At 51.5% G+C, this 24216-nt stretch overlaps 1 protein-coding gene across 8 annotated transcripts; it reads left to right on the forward strand.

Moving 5' to 3' along the window:
• Positions 1–77: 77 nt before the first annotated feature.
• ZNF821 (zinc finger protein 821) lies at positions 78–20894 on the forward strand. 8 transcript variants are annotated; one of them, XM_073308373.1, is made up of 9 exons: positions 6470–6557; positions 8567–8912; positions 10126–11280; positions 11530–11644; positions 16429–16554; positions 16722–16870; positions 17747–17851; positions 18992–19158; positions 19966–20894. In XM_073308373.1, the coding sequence occupies exons 5-9, from the start codon at positions 16473–16475 to the stop codon at positions 20618–20620; spliced, it is 1158 nt and encodes a 385-aa protein (XP_073164474.1). In that variant the 5' UTR covers positions 6470–6557; positions 8567–8912; positions 10126–11280; positions 11530–11644; positions 16429–16472; the 3' UTR covers positions 20621–20894. The 8 variants fall into 8 exon arrangements, with proteins under 8 accessions (XP_073164470.1, XP_073164469.1, XP_073164471.1 ...); XM_073308371.1 differs by having other exon boundaries at positions 6472–6557; positions 8428–8912; XM_073308372.1 differs by having other exon boundaries at positions 6474–6557; positions 8507–8912.
• Positions 20895–24216: the final 3322 nt, after the last annotated feature.

Genomic DNA, 24216 nt, shown 5'->3' on the forward strand with positions numbered 1-24216 from the left:
CCCCGCCCCTCCGCGCCCCGCCTGCCGAGACCCGCTTCACCGGCCGGCGACCAGGTTGAGGGGCGGGGCCTGGCGGGAGGTTGGCCTGACTCCCCCCTCCTCAGCCCCTTGCAGCACCTGGCCCCGCCCCCGCACGACACCTGGCCCCGCCCCCAGCCCCGTGCAGCACCTGGCCCCGCCCTCGTACGACACCTGGCCCCGCCCCCAGCCCCGTGCAGCACCTGGCCCCGCCCTCGTACGGCCCCTGGAGTTGTCGGGGGGTTGGGTTAGAAATATGGGCTGGTCTAGGACCCATCACCATGACGGAGATTGGCTCAAGGTAGATTGCTGAAAGGCCAGATACTAGCATCAGCGCTGTAAAGGAAACTGCCCCCGGTTTGTCCGGTAAGGCTGCTGCAGAGAATGTGTAACTTAGAGCCAGGTAGGGCCAATGATCCAGTTTTTAGTTTGACTGGTAGACACTGAGCTAGAAAGGGCTAAGCAACTAGCAGGCTAAGTGACCCCAATTCAACCTTTAAAGACATATTAGGAAAGGATATAAATGATAATTAGAGCCATTCCTTATCAATAGCTAACAAAGCATGTTAGATAGAGTAGAGCTTTGAAATTCAAACTTGTATTGTTAGAGAATTAGAGTATATACTAATTGTATGTGTGTTTACCTATATCTTGTCAGATTAGTTTATGGATGCTAATTCACTTTGATGTCTTAATTACATTATATTATGTCTGTGGATGGCTCAGTTAACCTTAAGATCAAAGATGTAAGATACTGTAGGAAATAATATTACTTACATTGTCTTCCATTTAAATTGTCTGTGCAATAATGGAATGCTTTGATAGTTTGAATGGATAATTGTCTTATGTTCATTAATACTACTAGAATAGGAAATAGGGAATTTTACTTCAAAGCAACTATGTGCATTACCTATTCTTCATTCAAGGAAGGCCTGTTGTGTTATCATGCTGTCAAGAGGCTATAGTAGCCTGCCAGAGATCTATAAAAGAACTCAAGACCTGATCCTATCATCTCAGATCTGCTTAAGCTTGGTCAGGGGAATCTTGAGTAGCAAGACTGAGGTCTCCAGCTCCAGTGTGGATCACCCTGATATTGGACTTGAACTGCCTAGTTTGGACTATAACCTGATGAACTGATTCTGGAAAGAACTTTTTGACTTTTTGCAGCTCACCATCTCTACTTTGAAACTGACCTAAGAACTCTATTCATATCTGTATGTATAATCAAAAAGAAAAGGAGGACTTGTGGCACCTTAGAGACTAACCAATTTATTTGAGCATGAGCTTTCGTGAGCTACAGCTCACTTCATCGGATGCAGCTGTAGCTCACGAAAGCTTACGCTCAAATAAATTGCTTGGTCTCTAAGGTGCCACAAGTCCTCCTTTTCTTTTTGCGAATACAGACTAACACTGCTGCTACTCTGAAACCTGTATGTAGAATGATCTTTTAACCACAGTACTCTTCTCTTTTTTAATAAATCTTAGTTTAGTTAATAAGAATTGTCTGTAAGTGTATATTAGGTTAAGATCTGAAATATTAATTGATCTGGTGGATATGTGTCTGATTTCTTGAAATTTTCAGTAATCCTCATCATATTTGACTTGGCTGCCTGGGTGGGAGCCCAAGGTTGGGTTGATTTAAGGGAGCTGTGGTTTTGGCTTCTGGGTAACCAGGAAGGTATTGTAAAAGCTGTTTTGTCACTGGATTGGTAAATCTAATTATCATAGAATATCAGGGTTGGAAGGGACCTCAGGAGGTCATCTAGTCCAACACCCCGCTCAAAGCAGGACCAGTCCCCAACTAAATCATCCCAGCCAGGGCTTTGTCAAGCCTGACCTTAAAAACCTCAAAGGAAGGAGATTACACCACCTATCTAGGTAACCCATTCCAGTGTTTCACCACCCTCCTAGTGAAAAAGGTTTTCCTAATATCCAACCTAAACCTCCCCCACTGCAACTTGAGACCATTACTCCTCGTTCTGTCATCTGCTACCACTGAGAACAGTCTAGATCCATCCTCTTTGGAACCCCCTTTCAGGTAGTTGAAAGCAGCTGTCAAATCCCCCCTCATTCTTCTCTTCTGCAAACTAAATAATCCCAGTTCCCTCACCCTCTCCTCATAAGTCATGTGTTCCAGCCCCCTAATCATTTTTGTTGCCCTCTGCTGGATGCTTTCCAATTTTTCTACATCTTTCTTGTAGTGTGGGGCCCAAAACTGGACGCAATACTCCAGGTGTGGCGAATAGAGCGGAATAATCACTTCCCTCAATCTGCTGGCAATGCTCCTACTAATACAGCCCAGTATGCCATTGGCCTTCTTGGCAACAAGGGCACACTGTTGACTCATATCCAGCTTCACATCCACTGTAACCCCGAGGTCCTTTTCTGCAGAACTGCTGCCGAGCCATTCGGTCCCTAGTCTGTAGCGGTGCATGGGATTCTTCCGTCCTAAGTGCAGGACTCTGCCCTTGTCCTTCTTGAACCTCATCAGATTTCTTTTGGCCCAATCCTCTAATTTGTCGAAGGCCCTCTGTATCCTATCCCTACCCTCCAGCGTATCTACCTCTCCTCCCAGTTTAGTGTCATCTGCAAACTTGCTGAGGGTGCAATCCACACCATCCTCCAGATCATTTATGAAGATATTAAACAAAACCGGCCCAAGGACCGACCCCTGGGGCACTCCACTTGATACTGGCTGCCAACTAGACATGGAGCCATTGATCACTACCCATTGAGCCCGACAATCTAGCCAACTTTCTATCCACCTTATAGTCCATTCATCCAGCCCATACTTCTTTAACTTGCTGTCAAGAAAACTGTGGGAGACTGTGTCAAAAGCTTTGCTAAAGTCAAGGAACAACACGTCCACCGCTTTCCCCTCATCCACAGAGCCAGTTATCTCATCATAGAAGGCAATTAGATTAGTCAGGCATGACTTGCCCTTGGTGAATCCATGCTGCCTGTTCCTGATCACTTTCCTCTCCTCTATGCTTCAGAATTGATTCCTTGAGGACCTGCTCCATGATTTTTCCAGGGACTGAGGTGAGGCTGACTGGCCTGTAGTTCCCAGGATCCTCCTCCTTCCCTTTTTTAAAGATGGGCACTACATTAGCCTTTTTTCAGTCGTCCGGGACCTCCCCCGATCGCCATGAGTTTTCAAAGATAATGGCCAATGGCTCTGCAATCACATCCGCCAACTCCTTTAGCATTCTCGGATGCAGCGCATCCGGCCCCATGGACTTGTGCACGTCCAGCTTTTCTAAATATTCCCGAACCACTTATTTCTCCCCAGAGGGCTGGTCACCTCCTCCCCATGCTGTGCTGCCCAGTGCAGTAGTCTGGGAGCTGACCTTGTTCGTGAAGACAGAGGCAAAAAAAGCATTGAGTACATTAGTTTTATTCACATCTTCTGTCACTAGGTTGCCTCCCTCATTCAGTAAGGGGCCCACACTTTCCTTGACTTGCTTCTTATTAGAATAATCACCAGTTTTGGGGATTGTCTGTCTGCCACATTCTTTGCAGTTCGCCCTGATTGAGCAATCTCAGTGTGAAGCCCCCAGTGACAACTGTCACATATATTTTATCTTTGGCTGATTCATGGTCCTTGCACCGCTATGCCTTGGACAGTCCCCTTCAAACTTCTGTGTACTGAGATGGTTGATAATGGATTTGAGAGGTATTGTGATGGGGTGGGGAAATAATGGTGAGGTAAAGATGGGAGGTTTGGAAGCATGAAGATTGTGAGGAAGAAGAGAGAGGGCTGGGAGGATCTGAAGAACAGGCTGATAGGGAGTTGGTGAGGGGATGGAAGTAATGTTGAGGTGATAGGGTGATGATGGAGTAGTCAAGTTTAGTGAGTATGTGACTTAATAGGAGCAAGGGGTGCTTTGGAGTATGGTGGATGAATGGGAGGTTTTGGTGTTAGGGGATGATGGCTATGAAAGAAAGCATAAGGGGTGATGGGCGAATGGATAGGGTAGGGTAGGGTGGGGGACCAGGGTGAGGGGATGGTGGATGCATAGGGGGATGGGTGAGGGAGGTTTGGCAGGAAAGGGTGAGAAGAAGGGTATGCAGTGTGGAGGTGATGGGGGAATGGAGATGTGTTGTGAGGGGTTGTCGGGAAGGGATGAGAGAGGCCTGGATGGTGGGGTGCAGGGATTTGGATTGGTGGATGGATGGCGAACATGGGGATGGATGAGGCAGCGGCAATGCGCGAGGACGTGTTGGGGGTGGCAGGGCTGGGTGTGAGGCAGTGGGAGGTATCTGGGTGGTGGGATTATGAAGGGGTGGAGGCTACAAATGGTGGGATGAGAGGTTGGGGACATAAAGGATACAAGGGGGGCTATGAAGGGGTGGGGGGAGGGTACATGGGCAGGGAATCCACAGATGGGGGTATGTGGGTGGGGTGAGAAGGTGGGCGACATAAAAGGATACAGGGGACTATGAAGGGTGAGGCTACATGGGCGGGGGCACATGGGTGGGGAGTGCCCAGGTGGGGCTGTGAAGGGAGGAGGGTCGGGAGTCCCTGGGGGGTGTATGGGGGGGTACGAAGGGCGGGTAGAGGGCTGGGAAAGGTTGGGGGGAAGTGGTGGGGGACAGAAGGGGATACATAGGGGACTGGGGGGGTACCCGGACAGGGGGGGATGTGAGGGGACGGGGGGGGGAAATGCTGCTGACGCTCTTGGCCTCGCGCGCCCCCAGCCGCCCCCATGCACTAGCGGCGCGCTCCCGCGCCGCCGCCATCTTCGCTCCGTCTGTCTGTCCGGCGGCCCCTTTGTCTGTCCGCAGCCCCGCCCGGCCCCGCGCTGGAGCCGGTAAGAGCCCGGGGGGGCGCGGGGCCGGTTCTGTCCGTGTCGCTGGGGGGGGTCCGGGGGGGGGCGCGCGGCCGGTTCTGTCCGTGTCGCTGGGGGGGGGCCCGGGGGGGCGCGGGGCCGGTTCTGTCCGTGTCGCTGGGGGGGGGCCCGGGGGGGCGCGGGGCCGGTTCTGTCCGTGTCGCGGGGGGGGGGCGCGGGGCCGGTTCTGTCTGTGTCGCTGGGGGGGTTCAGGGGGGGCGCGGGGCCGGTTCTGTCCGTGTCGCGGGGGGGGGCGCGGGGCCGGTTCTGTCTGTGTCGCTGGCGGGGGTCCGGGGGGGGGCGCGCGGCCGGTTCTGTCCGTGTCGCGGGGGGGGGGCGCGGGGCCGGTTCTGTCTGTGTCGCTGGGGAGGGTCCGGGGGGGGGGCGCGGGGCCGGTTCTGTCTGTGTCGCTGGGGAGGGTCCGGGGGGGGGGCGCGGGGCCGGTTATGTCTGTGTCGCTGGGGGGGGTGCTGGGGGGGGCGCGGGGCCGGTTCTGTCTGTGTCGCTGGGGGGGTTCGGGGGGGCGCGGGGCCGGATCTGTCTGTGTTGCTGGGGCGCTGGGGGGGGGGGGGCGCGGGGCCGGTTCTGTCCGTGTCGCTGGGAGAGGTACGGGGGGGGGCGCGGGGCCGGTTCTGTCTGTGTCGCGGGGGGGGGGGGGGCGCGGGGCCGGTTCTGTCTGTGTCGCGGGGGGGGGGCGCGGGGCCGGTTCTGTCTGTGTTGCTGGGGCGCTGGGGGGGGCGCGGGGCCGGTTCTGTCTGTGTCGCTGGGGCGCTGGGGGGGGCGCGGGGCCGGTTCTGTCTGTGTCGCTGGGGGGGTTCAGGGGGGGCGCGGGGCCGGTTCTGTCTGTGTTGCTGGGGGGGTTCAGGGGGGCGCGGGGCCGGTTCTGTCTGTGTCGCTGGGGGGGTTCAGGGGGGGCGCGGGGCCGGTTCTGTCTGTGTTGCTGGGGGGGTTCGGGGGGGCGCGGGGCCGGTTCTGTCTGTGTCGCTGGGGGGGTTCAGGGGGGGCGCGGGGCCGGTTCTGTCTGTGTCGCTGGGAGAGGTACGGGGGGGGCGCGGGGCCGGTTCTGTCTGTGTCGCTGGGGGGGTTCGGGGGGGCGTGGGGCCGGTTCTGTCTGTGTCGCTGGCGGGGGGCACAGGGCCGGTTCTGTCCGTGTCGCTGGGGGGGTACGGGGGGGGCGCGGGGCCGGTTCTGTCCGTGTCGCTGGGGGGGCGCGGGGCCGGTTCTGTCTGTGTCGCTGGGAGGGGTGCTGGGGGGGGCGTGGGGCCGGTTCTGTCTGTGTCGCTGGGGGGGGGCACAGGGCCGGTTCTGTCCGTGTCGCTGGGGGGGGTGATGGGCTGGTTCCCTGGGTGTTGCTGCGGCGGGGAGGGATTGCTGCTGCTTGTCCCGGTGAGCAGGGTCAGGTGTGCCAGGCCTTGCTGGGCTGGGTCGGTCCCGGTGCCGGTGGGACGGCTTCCAGCCGGGCAGGATGAGCTCTGCGTGCACAGCCCGGTGACCCTTGCTCTTGAGTTTGCGTGGAAGGCCGGAGGCAGAGCCCAGCCGCCTGAGTGAGTTTGGCCGGGGACTTTGCGGGGTTCAGTGGGTTTGTGTGACCCTCCTTCTCCTCCTCCTCCTCCTCAGGTGAGCCCTCCACCGAGGGAAGGACCCCTCTGCTCCTGGGCCAGGGAAACATGTCCCGTCGGAAACAGACCACTCCTAATAAAGTTCATTGTGAGTATTGTGCCCCACGCTCTGACAGCAGTCTTGCCTGGTCGCGTTTCCCTGGAGTCGGGGTGGGGGCCGCCGGCGGCGGCAACATGTACAGATTGGGGGCGGGGTGTGGAGTTGGCATGGTCAGAACGGGGCAACTGTGCTCTGTGAGTGGGGGATTCGGGCACTGGCCGCTCTCTGGCATGCGGTGGCAAGGCTAGGCATGGACAGGCAGCACGCTTGGGTAGATGTGTTTGTGTAGGGGGTGCCAGCCGCACTTAGTCTTCTCATTTCACAGGTGAAAGTGCCCTAGGAAGTGTGGTGTTTGGCCTTTGGGCTCGGTTGGCATTTTGGGCAGTGAAGGAAATTTTGGGCTTGGTGCCAGGACCTCCTGGGTGGACAAGTCACTCAGGCCAGGTCGGCACTACTGACCTGTATCAGTATAACTGTGTCTCTCAGAGGCGTGAAAAATCCACCCCCCGGGGCGAGGTGGTGATACCGACCTAACCTCCCCTGTGACCCTAGGTTGTGGGAGAGCTGCTCCCTTTGACATAGCCGCCATCTCTCAGGGAGGTGGATTAACGACGCCGAGGGGGGGCTCTCCTAGCCGTGTGGGGGAGTCTTCACTAAAGTGCTACAGTGGCGCCGCTGCAGGCTGTGAAGGCAAGGCCTTAGTCTCTCTGTGCCTCAGTTTCCCTCCCTGCAGTAGTGGTGATGAGGTGGTTGGGTTGTTAAATACTGCCTAGATTACGCTCCCTGTTAGCTGAGAGATCACCCTGTGTTTCTTGAGCCTTGTCAAGCACCCAGCATGTGATTACCGTTGTAGTCAGTGTGTGCGTCAGCACTGACTGTAGGCAGACACGTAGTGAGCCATCATGGGAGCTAGGAGACAGACATACAAACTTTCAGTGACAAAGGGGGCACTGCACAACTCCAGCCTGTTTCTGCATCAGAGTGGGGGGAGTGGCGATGCGCTGTCACCCACCCAGAATGATAGTTGGTGGCCTCGACGGAGCTCATCGACTCTTGTGTCTCCTACCAGAACTGTGAAGGCGGGGGCATGAGAGGCTTGAGTCCTTGCTAAGAATGGAGTGACTGGTGGGAGTGCAGGACTGAGAGCAGAATGCTGCAGCTAGAACAGTCCTACCAAATGGCCCTCTTGGCTGATGCTACCACCTTGCGTGCATTTGTGTGTTTCCCTCTGCTGTCCTTTTGTATGGATGAGGCACTAGAAAGAACTCTACACATGCTGCTCTCTGCACAGCCAGCAGGTGTGTTTGGGGAGATTGTAACAGGGACTCTGAGACTGGGATTTGGAAAACACCAAGAGCCCAAGATAGGCATGGGAGCAGGAGAAGCCTTCCCTGGTGGCATTGCCGGGGGTGCTAGCGGTGACTTTTGGCAGCTGCCCTGTGATTTGTGCTCTCTGATACCTACTCCTCTGTGTTTGGTTTGAGACTGGGCACAGTATATCTGTGACTTGCCGCCCAGTGCACTAACTCTTGGGCCTTGTTTTCACAAGAGAAATTTGGGACACTAACCACTGTGTGGTCTCTCCTAGCATGCCTGTAACACACTTCGCGTCCACGCACCCAGTGCAGAGGCCTTACAGCCATTATTTGGGTTAGATTTGCTTTGAGCACATGTCAAGGGAGATCAGTGGATGAGATCAGTGACATAACAGCTCTCACAGTACAAATAACCTTCCCCCTCCTGTCCCACAGTGCTTAGTTGGCCTGTCTGGTCTGTTTTGCTGCACTCCACTGCACAGGTGTGAAGTTATTCAGAAGCTAGTAATTTGTATAGCACTGCACACACTGGAGTTCAGTTGTGTACTATTTTCACACTGAACAAGATCTCCTATTTTTGCAATATCTGATTCTATCACCAGCATGTCTCAGAGGAGACCATCATATGAACATGCTGCCAGCTGGTGTGAAGCTAACATACAGGCTCTGGTATCCATCTAGGGAGAGATGCTCTGGTACCAATTGAACTTCTTCACACACAACACGTTAATGTATGACCAGGTATCTGAGCAGCTGTTTGACGTAGGCATCACCAGGAGAAGCAAGTGGTGCCACAAGAAGAAAAAGGGACTGAAAGGCCTATGCAACATGACCGAGGACAATAACAGTCTCCAGCTCAGGATGGAAAACTCACCCCTTTTATAATGAGCGGCACTGAACTGTTGGGACTCACCCATCCACCCAGCCTGCGGAGAGCCCAGAGCACTTGTGACGGATAAGGAGCATCAGCTCCAAGAACTGAGTGAACTGGCAGTATGAGGAGTCAGAATGGGAGATGACAGGCGTATTACTGGGATCTCTTCCTAGGGACGGAGATGGTTTGGGAGGAGGAGGAATTGGGCCACAGGTATGCAGCATTTTATTGTACTATCTACCACCGGGGTCTGATTTTTGCAGGTTGGGGGCTGGAGAAGAGTTTTCTATAATGTTCTGAACACCGCAATTAATAATTGTAAATGGGCAGATACAAGCTCACAAGAGGGCAGAAATGTTCACCTCTTCCTCACTCCACTAGTCCATATTCTCCCCTCACTCAGCCACACTGGGGCATTTGGCAGCTGCAAGTCCCTCCTTTGCCTGCCCAGTTCAGTCCGCCGTTATTCCTCAAGTGTGGCACCCTCTCATTGAAAGACCAGGATTAGCTATATTGTCTGCTTTTCCCAGTTAGCACAGAAATACTTGGTTGCATAGCTGCACTCAAATGGGTAGAATAGCAGGGGGAAAACTTCAGAAGAGCACAGAAACCACAATAAAAGTGAGAATGTTGTTTCAAGTAGTCAAATATCAAGTACTATGGTCCATTGCATTTACATTTCATTGTATTGCTGCCCCTCCTTTAGGACTACAGCAACTGATTAGTACATGATTCTAATATCATCCTGTTCTGCCATTTAATGCATGAAAAACAATCCTACCTTGCAAAGTAATGCAAAAATAATACCGTCCATGATATTAGGATTCTGTAGGTACACTGCCTGTTCCCTGCTGATTTGAGATATGCAATGCAATTCTTTAAATCCAGTGGGAATACCGTGGTAGTTCAGTTTAGCCTTTATTTTCTCCCAATCTTCAGGATTTATATCTGAAAACCTTTCCCAGATGTCATCCAACCTTGCAATCAAGCGTTGTGGTAGACATAGCTACCCCTGAAGCTCAGCCTCCCTCCATTCAGACAAGTCACCCTTCTCATCCATGCCAACAATTCTGCTACAGAGCTCAGTCTTTTCCTCCTGCTCATATGTTACTTTTCTTTTTGTGCCCAGGACCCTTTGCAAAATGATGCTTTTGAGGTTCTGCAATAAGTAATCTTTGCTAGCTGAATTCCAGTGACCACCTCCTGGCCCCATTCCCTTGATCTCATTGGTTAATCCTCCCTCCCCACCCACCCATATTCTTCTTAGTGGTGTGTGAATTCTGCTGTATCTTTAACATCTCTGGGTGGAGGAAGAAAGCTTACTTTCAGTTTCAAATTGTTACTTGTACCAAATCCCTTGATACTAGGAGAGCTAGATGAGCTATTGCTGTGGTTATTAACTTCCCTTTCTTTTTTTTCATTTCAGTGCCCTCACAGCCATGGACATGCCCAAACAGGGATGGGCAGGTGCATTAGCTCCTCAGTGAGCAAGTTTCAGGTCCTGGAAAAGGAAGTGTGGAGAAGACCTGTGTGAACAGGGACTCTGGTCCCTCCTTGAACTTGTACAAGTATTTAAAGAGGCTCATCTCAGAACTCGTGTAGGCTGAGCAGGACAGGGGACTTATGTAAGGCTTTTTCCAGAGAGCGAGAGATGTGAATGGAGGAGGCAGAGTTCCAGAGGGGCAGGGCTCAGGAAAAACTGCCTGCCATGTTGACACCATCTGGTTTTAGCAGCTGTGCCTTCCCCTCCTGCCCAGCCCCATACCACCACAGCCATTCTCAGGCACCCTATTCCTTTACAAGACTGTGGAAAGGAGAACTGGAGCCCAAAAGAGAGGCATTATCAGGAATCTCAGCATGCTCTCTCTAGCCGGTTGTGGCGTAACTCTGGTGACTTGTTTCGGTATTGCAGCAGACCTGCAGCCTTGTTTGTATTTAATAAAGTTGTGGAAAAGCATCTGTGATTTCAATACCAAGCATACTGTCCTTTATCCTCACAAGCCGCTCCTTGTGCTCCTTTGCCAAAGGGAGTGCAACACCACCAGGGCAGGAGCTATATGAACGCGCACAAACAATGAGAGGAAAATCCCGCTACCGCTACCGCCACAGCCCAAGTCCTTTGCCTGGTGCGCCTGGCCTAGCAGTACCCCAACAGTGCACTTCTCCATCAGTCCCCTGAGAGGCTAGGTCAGGGTAATAGGGTAGGCGCTTAATGAGGGATCTAAAAAAGTAGCGTAACATTGAATTCCCTATGCCCAGTTCCACACGGGCACTTAGGATGCATGTGCTCCTGGACTGTGTGATGTGGGCAGAATGCTGAGCGCACGCACCACTGCCAGCATAGCAGCCAGTGTGTCCAGCTGGGCATGGCACTTCCTCCACTGCTCCTGGAAGTAACCACCCTAGTGTCGCATGTGATCTGCAAAAAGCCAGCAGGCAACTATTAGCATGACAACACTCATGGAGACTGAGGTTGATATTATTCATAGGAAGAGTCTCCCTCTGCACACTCCTGCGCTTTGGAGAATCCTGATGTCACACATTGGGCCAGTCACATTACATACATGTTCAGGAACCCAAGGTAAGGCCCGCATCCCCATGGACTAGACTGGGAGGGACATATCTCATCAATAGTGCCAGATTATAGGAATAGGAACCCTAATTACCTGACTCCTTTAGTGATCTCTGGTACATTCTCTACTTTGCTCTCATACCCTTACTGCATACCACAGACATATGAGTCTAGAATGGTTCCGTGCTCACTAGTAATAATCCAGGAGAGCAATTTACCACAGTACTGAAATTCTCTGTTCTTTGCTGCTTGCCTCAGGTCTCTCGTACCTTGGTTCTGCCAGTCTGAGGCTGAGATCGGGACCCAAAAGGACAGAAGCAGCACTCCACCCAATGGAAATCATTCTCCAGCACTATTTGGAATCATCCACTGGGTGAGGGTGTGTGTGACTGGGAACTGCTGATTTCAGACGCAGGCCCCACCACAATATCCTTTGCTACCTTGCCTCACACACCTAGGAATTGCTTTCCAAAAGCTCCAGGAGAAACCTTCCTTGTTGAGCATGCAGCCTCGGCTCCATTTCTGACAAAAGAATTAGGAAATTATGCTGGCAACCAGAGGCTTTTGGGAATTTACCAGGGGATTATGGGAATTTGACCTTTCCCATAATTCCCCTGAAATTTCTGAAGGCTTTTTGAACTCTCACAAGTCACGGCTTCAAGCATGCCAGGAACTGTGGGATAGGTAATGAGAAGGCAGGGCAAGTGTGGACGTGGGACAAAACTAAGTGAAACAGCATGCCTAATATGGATGTGCTGTGTCATCGATACTTATGCTGGTGGCTATCCCAATGAAGTTTAACTATGGAGGTACCAGCCATAGCTTCAGATTCAAAGCGAGTTTTGCACTTAAATCAGGGATTAAATTTCTTTGTTATGTACAGTGCATCTTCTTCAAAATCTGAAATCTGCACGCGATTGGCAGAGAGGTGAAGAATGGTCTGGTGCAATGAGTAGTTTTTGTGTGGGATTGATGTACTCCGTCCAAAGAGGCTGATGAATCAAAGAACTGCCCTATGTCAGCATTGCTGCCATCTCCTATCAGTAGGACTAAGGCCATGACATGCCCTCAATTAAGATACTGGCCATTTGGAGAAGTGTATCCCCCATTGCTCTCACTAAGGCTGCCCTCAGCACAAATGCCTTCCACTGCCTAGCATTTTTGCCTCCTGATAGTATGGGGAGTCACCATTTTCCTGGAGGGCAGCTTGGCTTCACTTCCATTGGGAACAAATGGTTTCAGTGACCATATTTGCTAAGGGCAGCCAGTGCTCTGAGTCCTATTGAGAACAGGCCATTTTGAAAGAGGGAACTGTGTATGAGTTTTTCAGCAGGAGAATTTTTCAGGTACAAATAATAACAGCAAAGAATGACAGTATTAATTACTTGTTTTCAAAAGCTACGTGTTGCATCAAATCTACTCAGCTGAGAGGCTAGGAGAGAGAACTGATGAGGACAGGAAAACACAGGAGATGGGGGGAGGGGGCATGTGCAGGGGAATGTGGCGGACTGCAGGGAAGGTGAATTTGGCATGTGTGGATAGGATAATGTAGCAAACAAGATTGGGAGGAACACTAGGGTATGCACTCCAGTTGGTTTGTGCTGCTCTGACAATGCAAAGAAGCTGTAAACGCAGCCCCAGCTGCTTTGCACTGCTCCATAGTGGTGTGAAGCAGCCAGAGCACACCCATAAATCTGGCCTGATAGGTTAATTAGAAAAAAAACAACTTCAAATCATTAGAAATATTCCATGGTAGCATTTTTGTTGTTTAGGACTTTTTAATAATTTAACAAAGAAATTCACTGACAAAAGCTAGATTAAAATGAAGCTAAGGTCTCATGTTATGGTGCATGTCAGTAATTTAGGGTAAAATACATATACAGGGATGTTGTAATTACCCCAAAATCAGGCATTATAAATCCAGGAAATTCAGACTTTGGGTTAAATTTAAGAGACAGCTAAACATGTTAAGCTCTGAAAATGCACAGGCATGGCACCCAAATAACCTTAACTCTGCACCTAGTGACGCCATGAAGGGGGATAAACAAGAGAAAATGTCATGTGTCTTTAACAATCAATCAGTTTAATCCACTGGTTCTCAGCCAGGGGTATGTGTACCCCTGGGAGTATGCAGAGGTTTAACTCATCTAGATATTTGCCTAGTTTTACAACAGGCGACATAAAAAGCACAAGCGAAAACAGTACAAACTAAATTTTAATACAGACAATGACTTGTTTATACTGCTCTGCATACTTATACACTGAAATGTAAGTACAATATTTATATTCCATTCCATTTATTTTATCATTATATGGTAAAAATGAGAAAGTCAGCAGTTTTTCAGTAGCAGTGGGCTGTGACACTTTTGTATTTTTATGTCTGATTTTGTAAACACATAGTTTTTAAGTGCGTGAAACTTGGGGGGTATGCAAGACAAATCAGACTCCTGAAAGGGGTAGAGTAGTCAGGAAAGGTTGAGAGCCACTGATTTAATTTTATGTGTGATCTCAAGCACTAAAAGGCACTTATCAGAATGGTCTGATTATTGCATAGGGTCACTGCAGGGCAAAGTTAAAGTTGTGTCTGGACTCTGCTTGTGCATTTCCAGACCTTACCATGGTTGGTGTTCTTTTATATGTAACCCTAACTCTAAACGTCTGAGTTTATAGTGCCTGGTTTGGGGCTAATTACAACATTATTGTAACATCTTTTACTCTAAGTTACTGATATGCAGTCTCAACCTTAACTCCATTTTTGCATGTTTTTTGTCAGATAATCAGGGTGGATAAAAATCAATCCTTCGTTTTAAAAAATTATTTTGTTAGATTTTGCATTTAAATAGAGCTTTTCTTTTTAAAAATAACCCTATTTTAATTAAGATAACCTATACTGAGGCCTAAACTTACAATAATCTACTCAAATAATTTAAATTAAATAAAAAACATTCCAGTAGTATCAGTTTGCTGCTGAAGTGTTAAGAAAAGTTATCACTGAACTGGTAGAAGTCGCTGGCTAAGCATGGGGAACCAGAGTCTAATGCTGAACCAGCTTTTGACAGCAGCAGCCTCATCTACAGGTGCAGAGAATATTTTCTTCATTTCAGTTTATTCAGCTAGTTCAGTTCAGTGACTGGTTACTTCAAAGTTGAGCACCACCTAGGAGTTAAACTGGCAGGAAAGTTTGTTTTCCTCATCCAGTCGATGAATAAAAATGAGGTGTGAGTGGGTGAGAGCTACTGGTTCTGAAATCTTGAAGGCCAGATGCCCAGATCCTCAAGGTATTTAGGTGCCTAGCTACCATTAGTGTCGTGGCAGAGAGATGCCATGGGTGGGATTCACAATGGGACAGAGAGGTTGCAACACTCAGTGTCACGCTGCACAGGACCAACGCTGAGATCCGTAGAGCTGAGTTAGGAGCTGGGGCCTCTATACAATCCATGGGCTGAGCGAGGCCTAAGAATGGGAACCACGGAAGCCAGCAAACCAGGCAGGGAGCCGTCTAAGGGAGCCAAAGGGTGATGTGCCAAGGGTGTGTGCTAAGCCCTCCATCCCTCTTTGGAGAAAGGTGCCTAAGCCCAGGCTGCAGCTAGCGAGCCATGAACAGGCCCCTGCAGCCAGGCGCTGAAGGGGTTTCTTGCGGGAATGAGGTAGGCACCTCATGGTGTCACACAAAATGTAGGCAGGTAGAGGAGAAATACTGAAGGAGTGATCGGCGCAGGGGGAGTGGCCCAGGGTCTGCTAGCTCTCAGGCAGATGGCTTAACTACTGGGCTCCAGCATCATTCCCATGGTCTTGCTGGAGTATTTATCTGCAGTGGTGACCAAGTCAGCCCCACATCAGAATAGCCCATAGCTCAGCGGTGAGAGTGCTCTCTGGAGAGGTGGCAGAGCCCTGTGCAAATCCTTTCTCTTCCCATGGTTCATGGAATGCCCTGGGACTTGGATGTGAGACAGGCACCCAGAAGGCTAGTGGGAGACAGCAGTGCACATGCCCCGAGGCAGAAACTTTGGTGCCAAGTGAGTTTAGGCACCTACAAAGTTTGATGGGAGTTTTGTGGATCGCAGTAGAGCCAAACCTGGCACTTGGGCAGCTCCCTCTGAGGCTTAGGCATGTAAGTGCTTTTGTGGCTCTGGGCCCCGGTCAGGTCACTGCCCTAACTGTCACTAATACAGCCTTTCATAGACCCAGTGACGATGCAAAACAGAGTTTGATAAATTCATTTTTCCCAGTGTATCCAACACATTTCAAGGAGTTCTGTTTAGCTGATGAGAAACGATGGTCTTAGAGTCCAACGCCAGAGGGGACCCTGGTGCTCAAGTAGTCTTACCACCAGCATAACACAAGCCACAGCGCTTCCTCAAAACAATCCCCCTGGACGTACGGCGTCACAATGCTGAGTCTGTGCATTTTTAATTGAATTCCAATTTCCAAATGCAGCTTGACACAGCTCACCAGGAAAACAAATCATCCAAGAAATGTAGCACTTACCATTTGCAACAAAATATAAAACATGTAACCATTAACAATCTGACTAAGCTGTATAATTGCTTAAATATGTGTAAATATAGCACATCCTGCTGCTTAGCAGAAACCTGCCGAATCTAGTGGAACAGCTACATTTAGCTGCAAATCAACATGTTTTAATGGTTACCAACCAATGAGAATCAACCTTTTTTAAAAAAAAAACCCTAATTATAAATACAAAACAAGATTAAAAACCAATTCTTTACATCAGTCACCCCTGCTGGTAGTGTGGCCATATGGTGAAAGCAGACCTTGTTGGTCCCATCTGGCTGTGGCGTGAGCATATCTTGGGATAGAAGAGGGTTTCTGCTGGCTCCATGTGCCAGGTAGGGGATGTAGGGAGAGGATGGGCAGGGCACAGTGTGTTTTTGGTGGGGAGGGGTGGCTGGGGTCAGGAGTTTGTCACTACCAGCTTCTAACAATTAGCCCCATGCTAAGCAGGCACAAGCGTGTTGGTGCCATGGGGCAGGACAATGTAGACCTTTCAGAAGATTCTTGCTTGAGACTGATAAGAGGTGGGGACTCTTGTATCTGAGCAGCTCAGTGCCTGAATGTAGCTCCTGGGAGAACATGCTGAAGAGTGAGTGCTATGGAAACGCAGCCCTCTGACTGTTCTGTCTTTGTGGCTGCCAGGGGAGCAAGTCTTCGCAGGGCTGGAGGAGCAAGCCCGCCAGGCCATGATGAAAAGTGACTTCCCTGGAGCCTTTGGAGACCAGCGGCCGTCAATTCACCAGTTGCAGGATCAGGACTCCAGCAGCAGTGAGTTCGGCACCTTCGGGTGATGGATGGAGGAGACTGACTGTGTGATAGTTAGAGGGTGCAGGGTGTGTGTGTACACTTTGATGAGTCCTGTAGCTATTGACTGTTTTAGGGGTTGGCCTTAAGGTGCTGCATAGGGCCTTGAGTGATTGGTTTGTGTGTTCCAGGTGACAGCGATGGTGAGGAAGAGGAGACCACGCAGGATGAAGTCTCTTCTCACACTTCTGAGGAGGATGGCACAATGGTGAAAGTGAAAAAGGAATTAGAAAATGCAGAGCAGCCTGTAGCTGGAAACCAACGGACTGGAGAAAGTGAGGCAAGCACTTCACTCCCTTGTAGTATGTTTTGGCCCCTCCCCAGCATGGAGGCGCTTGGGAACCTAGTCAGGTCTGGCTCCGTTTTCTTTATGGGGAGTGGTGCTATGTATCTTGCCTTCTCCAAACACAGGCCAAGCCATGTAGGATACTGGTTCTGGGGAGCTCTTGGACTGCCAGGAGCAGCTGCTCTGAGGTAGGGGACAGAAGGGGTGGCAGAGGGAAGCTAAGCTACATCTGCTCAACCTAGCCACTCTCAGACATGGCACTGGACAGGGTCCTCAGCTGTTCCCATCCCCACTCTCCTCTCCTCTCTGATCCATTTCCATCCACCCTTCTCTGAGCTGTTGATTGCTGCCCAGACCCATGCAGTGTAGTTATAGCTGTGTGGGTCCCAGAATATTAAAGAGAGAGGGTGGGTGAGGATATTACCTCGCTCACCTTCTCAGCCAGTCCCAAGTGTCTTCCATGTCCAACTTTTCTGCCTTGTACCAGCTGGGTCCTTGGCAGTGCGGGAACTATTCCAATGCCTCCTCCATGCAAACAGGAGGAAAAAGCCGACACTATGCAGTGTCCACAAGAAACCTGTGGACTCCATGGCGCTTCTGACTCTTCTGCCTTGTGGGCTATGGAAGCTCTGCATGGGGTCAGCTTTTTCCTCCTGTTTGTACAGAGGAGCTGGGACTAGTCCCCCACAAGGACCCGGGTCAGAATGCCGTGAGGTCGGGCCTGTTGTCTGAGCTGTGCAGGCGGTGAGGTGAGGTGAGGCAGAAGGGTTTACGTAGAGTCCTGCTGCAGTCCACAAAAGAGTGGGGTGGGCTGCGAGAGGGAAATCTCTTTTCCTGACTCTTACTGAATTGGCGTCTCCTTGTTCTTAGGTGATTGAGGATTTGAATACAGCACCCATGCTGGGACTGTCGCAGTGCCCACTCTGCCAGCTGGAATGTGGAAGCAGAGAGCAGCTCATTGCTCATGTGTACCAGGTAGGAGACGTCTTTCCCAGGAGACATCTTCTGTATGAACTCAGATAACCAGGGCTCAGCCCTCTCTCGGGGTGAAAGGAACTGAAGTGATAGAAGGACCTGGAGGAGCCCTTTGCTGGCCCCAAGTTCAGACTTCACACTGGAGGAGGGGCTGCAGGGTTATCCTGATTCTGATTTTGCCAGAAGCAAAGACACATTTCCAGCTGGAAAGTAATTGAAGGTGACTGTAGACACTGCAAACCAGAATAGTGGGTGAAGAATTAGCCGAGCGCTCTGGAACGTGAGCCTCTCTGCCACGCCCCGTCTCACAACTCCAGGGGCTGACCTCACCTCATTTCAGCCCTGGTTGGGAATCTCCAGCTGTTTTCAAACTAGGCACAGAAACTGCTTTGCAGTGTGCATTGGGGCCAGTCCTGTCATGGCCAGTCCTGGCCAGTCCTGTCATGGGTCCCACCTATCTAAACAGTTGCTCTTTCACAGAGAGAGCTGCAGCTCTGCATCAGGCCAGCCCTTGCTGGGGCCTCCCAGAGCCGTGGCCTCCCAGAGCCGTGGTCTCAGCCCTCACCCCCCACCAAGTTAGTGTTTGTACAACTAGTAATGAAACACTTTTCCGCCCCAAACCAGCAGCCATCAAGGGCAGCCCCTTTGGTATGACTGAAAAAAGTCCCCCCTTCTGTAGGCCTTTCATTTTAACCCAGTCTCAGTTCCCAGCTGCCGTTTACAGTGAGGCTGGTTTTGCGTGCACACGTTTGCAGGCACCTTCCCTAAGTTAGCTCGATCATGCTTTACACAGAGGAAGTGCTCCCTCAGCTGCAGCAGTGAACACTGCAAGTGGACTTGGTCCAGGCCCTTCTGCTCTAAGGGCCTGAGCCCTAACTGCCTCCCCATGCACCAACATGCAGCTGTAAACATGCTTCATCTCCCATAACCAACATGCCTAGCACTGCAGTTCATTCTCAAGGTGCTTGGGCTTTGCCCAGGAACCTACAGACGAAGGTTCTGGTGATAACAACAGGGGTGAGCCAAGTAACAAACAATGGGGAGGAGCTGAAAGATTTCTCCATACCCACTGAGCATTTAATAGGCAGAGCAGGCTTTCTGGGCAGTTTGGTCACTGAAAACCTAAGGCTTGTTTTGCAGCACACTGCAGCTGTGGTCAGTGCCAAGAGCTACATGTGTCCAGTGTGTGGCAGAGCCCTCAGCTCCCCTGGGTCCCTGGGACGACACCTCCTGATCCACTCAGAGGACCAACTATCAAACTGTGCAGTGTGTGGGGCGCGCTTCACCAGCCATGCCACATTCAACGGGTGAGACTTTCCTCCCGCTTTCGGTTGGGGTTGCATGCAGACACCTCAGGCCCCGAGAGTCACAATTAGCAGGGCTGCTTCAGGTGAAGCCACCGGACTGATCACCTCAGCCTTTGGAGACTGGAGTAAAACATGAACTACTGCCATCCTGCCCTTGTGGGAGAGCTGGAACTATCCCCCAAGGGAGCTACTTCCAGCTGTCCTTCACCACAGGCAGACCCAGAGAACTCCCTGACCATGCTGTCTAGGACTGGCTCCCTAAGTCCTAGACCAAGCCATGCAGAGCCCACTGGGATTTCCAGTTACAGCAAAGCAGTGTTTTTTCCTTTACTCTAGAAATTCCAGTGTGGGGTGGAGCACTAGAGCCAAGCTCAGTCCCATGCTGCCCCCTGCCCTTTGTCCTTCCTGGAGGAAGCTTCGTGGGCACTGAGTCTCTGGGCAGGGCAGGTGGCTGTGAGGCTCTGGATTCAGGTAGCCCTGGCTCTGGTGGATGAGCTGTTCAGGAGAATTACAACTGAAGCATGAAATCCAAAGGTGCCAGGGCTGGAGCATCTGAGCGGCTAACTGGGTAATTCCTGAATTCAATCTCCCCAGCCTTAATTCTTTGCTGACATTGCCCCCACACCCTTTACGTGGGTGTTCCTGGCAAATATGTCTAGGTATGTTAACATCACCAAAGCCCTTGATGCACACCACCATCGTGGGCTGTTAGTGGCTGGGCCATTGCCTCTCCCCTATGCGGGGGGCTCCTTGCAGGGCACACAGTGTCAGCAGGAGATCCTTGAGTCTGTTCTTTCTGCTTTCCAGTGAGAAACTGCCGGAGGTGCTTAGTGCAGATTCCTTGTCCACCTCGCACAGCGAGGGCCCTTCTGGTACTGAGGAGAAGGACGTTGCCTTTAACGCCCCTGTGTACCCTGCGGGCATCCTCCTAGTGTGCAACAACTGTGCTGCCTATCGCAAGCTGCTGGAGGCCCAGGCTCCCGGCGTGCGCAAGTGGGCGCTTCGCCGGCAGAACGAGCCACTAGAAGTGCGGCTTCAGCGTCTGGAGCGGGAGCGCACGGCTAAGAAGAGCCGGCGGGACAATGAGACACCAGAGGAGCGGGAGGTGAGGCGCATGCGGGATCGAGAGGCTAAGCGCTTGCAGCGCATGCAAGAGACAGATGAACAGCGGGCGAGGCGGCTGCAGAGGGACCGGGAGGCCATGAGGCTGAAACGCGCTAATGAGACCCCGGAGAAGCGGCAGGCTCGGCTCATCCGGGAGCGCGAGGCCAAGAGGCTCAAGCGGCGCTTGGAGAAAATGGACATGATGCTTCGGGCCCAGTTTGGCCAGGACCCCTCTGCCATGGCTGCTTTGGCAGCCGAGATGAACTTCTTCCAGCTGCCAGTGAGCAATGTGGAGCTGGAAAGCCAGCTCCTGGGCAAGATGGCCTTTGAGGAGCAGAGCAACAGCCTACTGCACTGAGCTGTAGCCCAACTACCGCTGCGGCTCCACGCAGCCCACTGGGCGCCGGCAGCCTTGCCGCTCCCCAGAGGGAGGCTCACATGGCACCTGACTGACCCTTCCTGCCCCACCCCCTCACAAAAGGCAGATCTGGGCTGCTCCTGCACGTGGGAATGGAGCTGGGAGGCTTCTGCTCAGGCAGCACTGGTGAGAGCGGGCTGTCGGGATACAGTCTGCTCCAGTGGCCAAGCCACAGCCGATAAACAGAGGGAAAATAAATTAATTTTATGTGTAATGAGTCACCTTCCATGCCTGTTGCTTCCTCCTGTGCTTGGACCCTTGTGGCGTAGCTGGCTGCAGGTGGAAAGCCTTTCCCAAAGGGCGGGCAGCCTGGGCCTCCGTTCCCATCCCAAAATCCGTCCAGCTAGAGGGGGCGTCTCTAGCAGCATGAGTACTGAAATAGAGGACTTTGTTCGGCCACAGCACAGAGCTTCACCCTTCTTTTTTACAGACCCTTCCTTCACCCTTGGGTCTGTAAAAAGGACGGGATACCACCAACCTTCTGGGCTGGGGGCTGTAGCCGCACTAACCCCAGTAACGTTGTGACTGCCCTTTGGTTCCAATAGCACTCATGACATACTAGCAGAAGAGACCATTCTGGCTCCTAGGAACTCATTCTAAGCAGACAGCCTCGGAGACAGGGTGGGGAAAGGGAACAACCACGGGTAACCTGCTTCACTGTAAGCAGCATGGCAAGAGTGGAGGGGATCTTGCTTGTGGACCGGGAAGAGGGTTGGGGGAGGAGTTCGGAGGCTGTACCTTGCCTAGGGGTGGCCTTGGAGAAGCTGACAGACATGTCGCATGGTGGAAACTTCAGAGTAGTAGTGGAGGCTCCTGTTGCACAGATGAGGTACCACCTTCAAGGTGATGCTCTGCTCCAGGGGACCAGGCTAGGACCTAAACGTGAGATTTGGCTTCCAGCCCTGGTTCTGACACTGACATGCTGTGACCATGGACAGGTCACCTCACCTCTGCACCACACTTTCCCCATCTGTAAAATGGGCCTGATTAAGGTCTGTGAAGTGCTGTATGTGCAGACTGAGGCCAGTCAGTAGCAGGGGTAGGAAGTGAGCTGAGGACCTCCTGCTTCCTAACCCTGGGCTTCATCCATGAGACCATGTGACTTTAGGGGAGCACCATCACGTCTTTGTATTATTTTCTGCTAGCATTTTTTTTTATTTCACAAGACGCTCACTTTTCCCAGTAGCCTCGCAGCACCATTAATGTGGAGTCATTCGTCATCTTGTTTCGGCAAAATAAAGAGTTACACAAATTAGCCAGGCACATTGTACAAACGATTCCTTCTGAATCTTTACCAACTTTAGTGGAAAGCATGCTAAACGTGTAGCTGCCACCGAGGGCAGAGAATCGCTCTGTGCCCTTTTGGAGATGAGGAACATGGGCAGGAAATAATAAAATTAGATTTATCATAGAAAAAATAATCAGAAACCCAGGGACACCATAGGAGGAAGAAAATGAGGAGCAGTGATCCTGAGATCGGGCAGAGATAGAGCTAAACACTGATATGCCTCAACTACAAAGGCTAAAGTCATTTTGGGCTGCACTGGGAAATGTACCACATTAAAGCAGAGGAGCAGATGGTAACCCTTGTGTATCTGTTTTAGTGTTACTGTGCCTAGTTCTGGCAGGGATGGTGTCCCTAGCCTCTTTTTGCCAGGAGTTGGGAATGGGTGACAGGGGATGGATCACTTGATGATGACCTGGTCTGTTCATCCCTCTGGGGCACCTGGCTCTGGCCCCTGTCGGCAGGCAGGATACTGGGCTGGATGGAACATTGGTCTGACCCAGTAGGGCCGTTCTTATGTTCTTATTCTTATGTACTTTAGGTTATATTGCAGGGGTAGCCAAACCGCAGCTCTCCGAGCCACATGTGGCTCTTTTACAGTTAAAATGCAGCTCACGGAGCCCCCCTTCCCCCCTATCATTCTCTACCTATCAGCCTGGGAGGGGGGAGCTCAGGGCTTTTGGTGGGGCTAGGAGCATCTGCCAGAGGATAACTAGTGCTTGCTGTTGGGGTTGGGGGGAGAAACAACTTTGCCCCCCCAGCTTGAGTCATCTCCCAGGTACACACCCCCTTTTACCCTCCAGGGCACCTTCCTGTAGCTCTCAGGTGTTAGCTCTGCATGAACTGGCAGTGGCAAACAGCTGGGAGCTGCAAGGAGGGTCCGCTGATTTAGCTCCCTGCACCTCGTAGCTGTTTGCCACTGCCTGGCCTCTCTCCAGGGCTGCAACTCCCATTTTCCTGGCTCCAGCAGCTGCCATGCAGGAAGGACCTGGCAGCACATGACGGAGCAGGGCCAGGAAACCCTGGCAAACATCTTGGGTGGGCACGTGACCATACATTCCCCTCCCATGCATTGCCTCTGCAGGGAAGGGGGTTTGGGGGCTTCAGGCCTGCAGGGCATACTTGCTGGGCTCAGGCCTTCAGCAGAAGCCTCGAGCCTGGCAGGCAAGCCCCGACTCTTGAACTTCTGAAGATTGCCGTATGCAGCTTGGAGGGTCAGCTTGGCCACCCCTGTTATATCATATCTTTGCAACAAAAAATACGATTTTTGTAAATGAAAATGCAGAAGTTGCATAATGGAGCCACAGTTGAGCTAAAAGAAGAGTTACAAGCGTGACCGTTTTCTCACCCCTGATTCCTTAGCCTGGTTAATATAGTTTGTTTTTTAAAGAGTTGGTGCATTTCATTCTGACACACGCAAATGCACTGCGAGGCCTGGGGATCAGGCAAAGTCTTAGCAAATGCTAGTCAGTGTGCTCACAGATCTTCGCTTCATTAGCCCACTTCTCAACCACGGCTGGGGCTTTCGTCCAACACGAGCACTAGGCACCTAACAGATTTCAAGGTTCCACTGTCCCCAGGTGTAACAATGCTGGTTCTGGCAGGACCCCACTGAGTGCGCCAATTCAGGACAAATTGCTTGAAACAGGGCAGTCACAGCCCAAGGCTGGGGTTTTCCACCTCTAAGGCAAACCAACCCAGCCAAACAGAGAGGACTTTGGTTTTACCCCACTGGCTAACCACAAGTCACACAAGCAATTCCCTTAGACACTCCAGTTTCCCTGTTTCACCACCAGGGCCACTTGTTATGGAAACGAATGGGTATGAAAACCAATACTCCAGTAAAAGAGAAAAGGGTCTCTCGATCCCAAAGGACCAAGCCCCAGACCCAGGTCAATATACAAATCAGATCTTACCCACAAATCACACTGTTGCCAATCCTTTAGAATCTAAAATCTAAAGGTTTATTCATAAAAGGAAAGATAAAGATGAGAGCTAGGATTGGTTCAATGGAACCAATGACATACAGTGATGGCAAAGTTCTTGGTTCAGGCTCGCAGCAGTGATGGAATAAACGGCAGGTTCAAATCAAGTCTCTGGAGAACATTCACAGCTGGGATGGGTCATTCAGTCCTTGGTTCAAAGCTTCAGTGTAGCAAAGTCCCTCCAGAGGCCAGACACAGGACTGAAGACCACATGGAGGAGCTGCAGCAGCTTTGTATACTCTCTTGCCATGTGGTCTCTGCTTTCT

This window comes from Lepidochelys kempii, chromosome 12 (assembly GCF_965140265.1).
Source record: "Lepidochelys kempii isolate rLepKem1 chromosome 12, rLepKem1.hap2, whole genome shotgun sequence".
Lineage (NCBI taxonomy): Eukaryota > Metazoa > Chordata > Testudines > Cheloniidae > Lepidochelys > Lepidochelys kempii.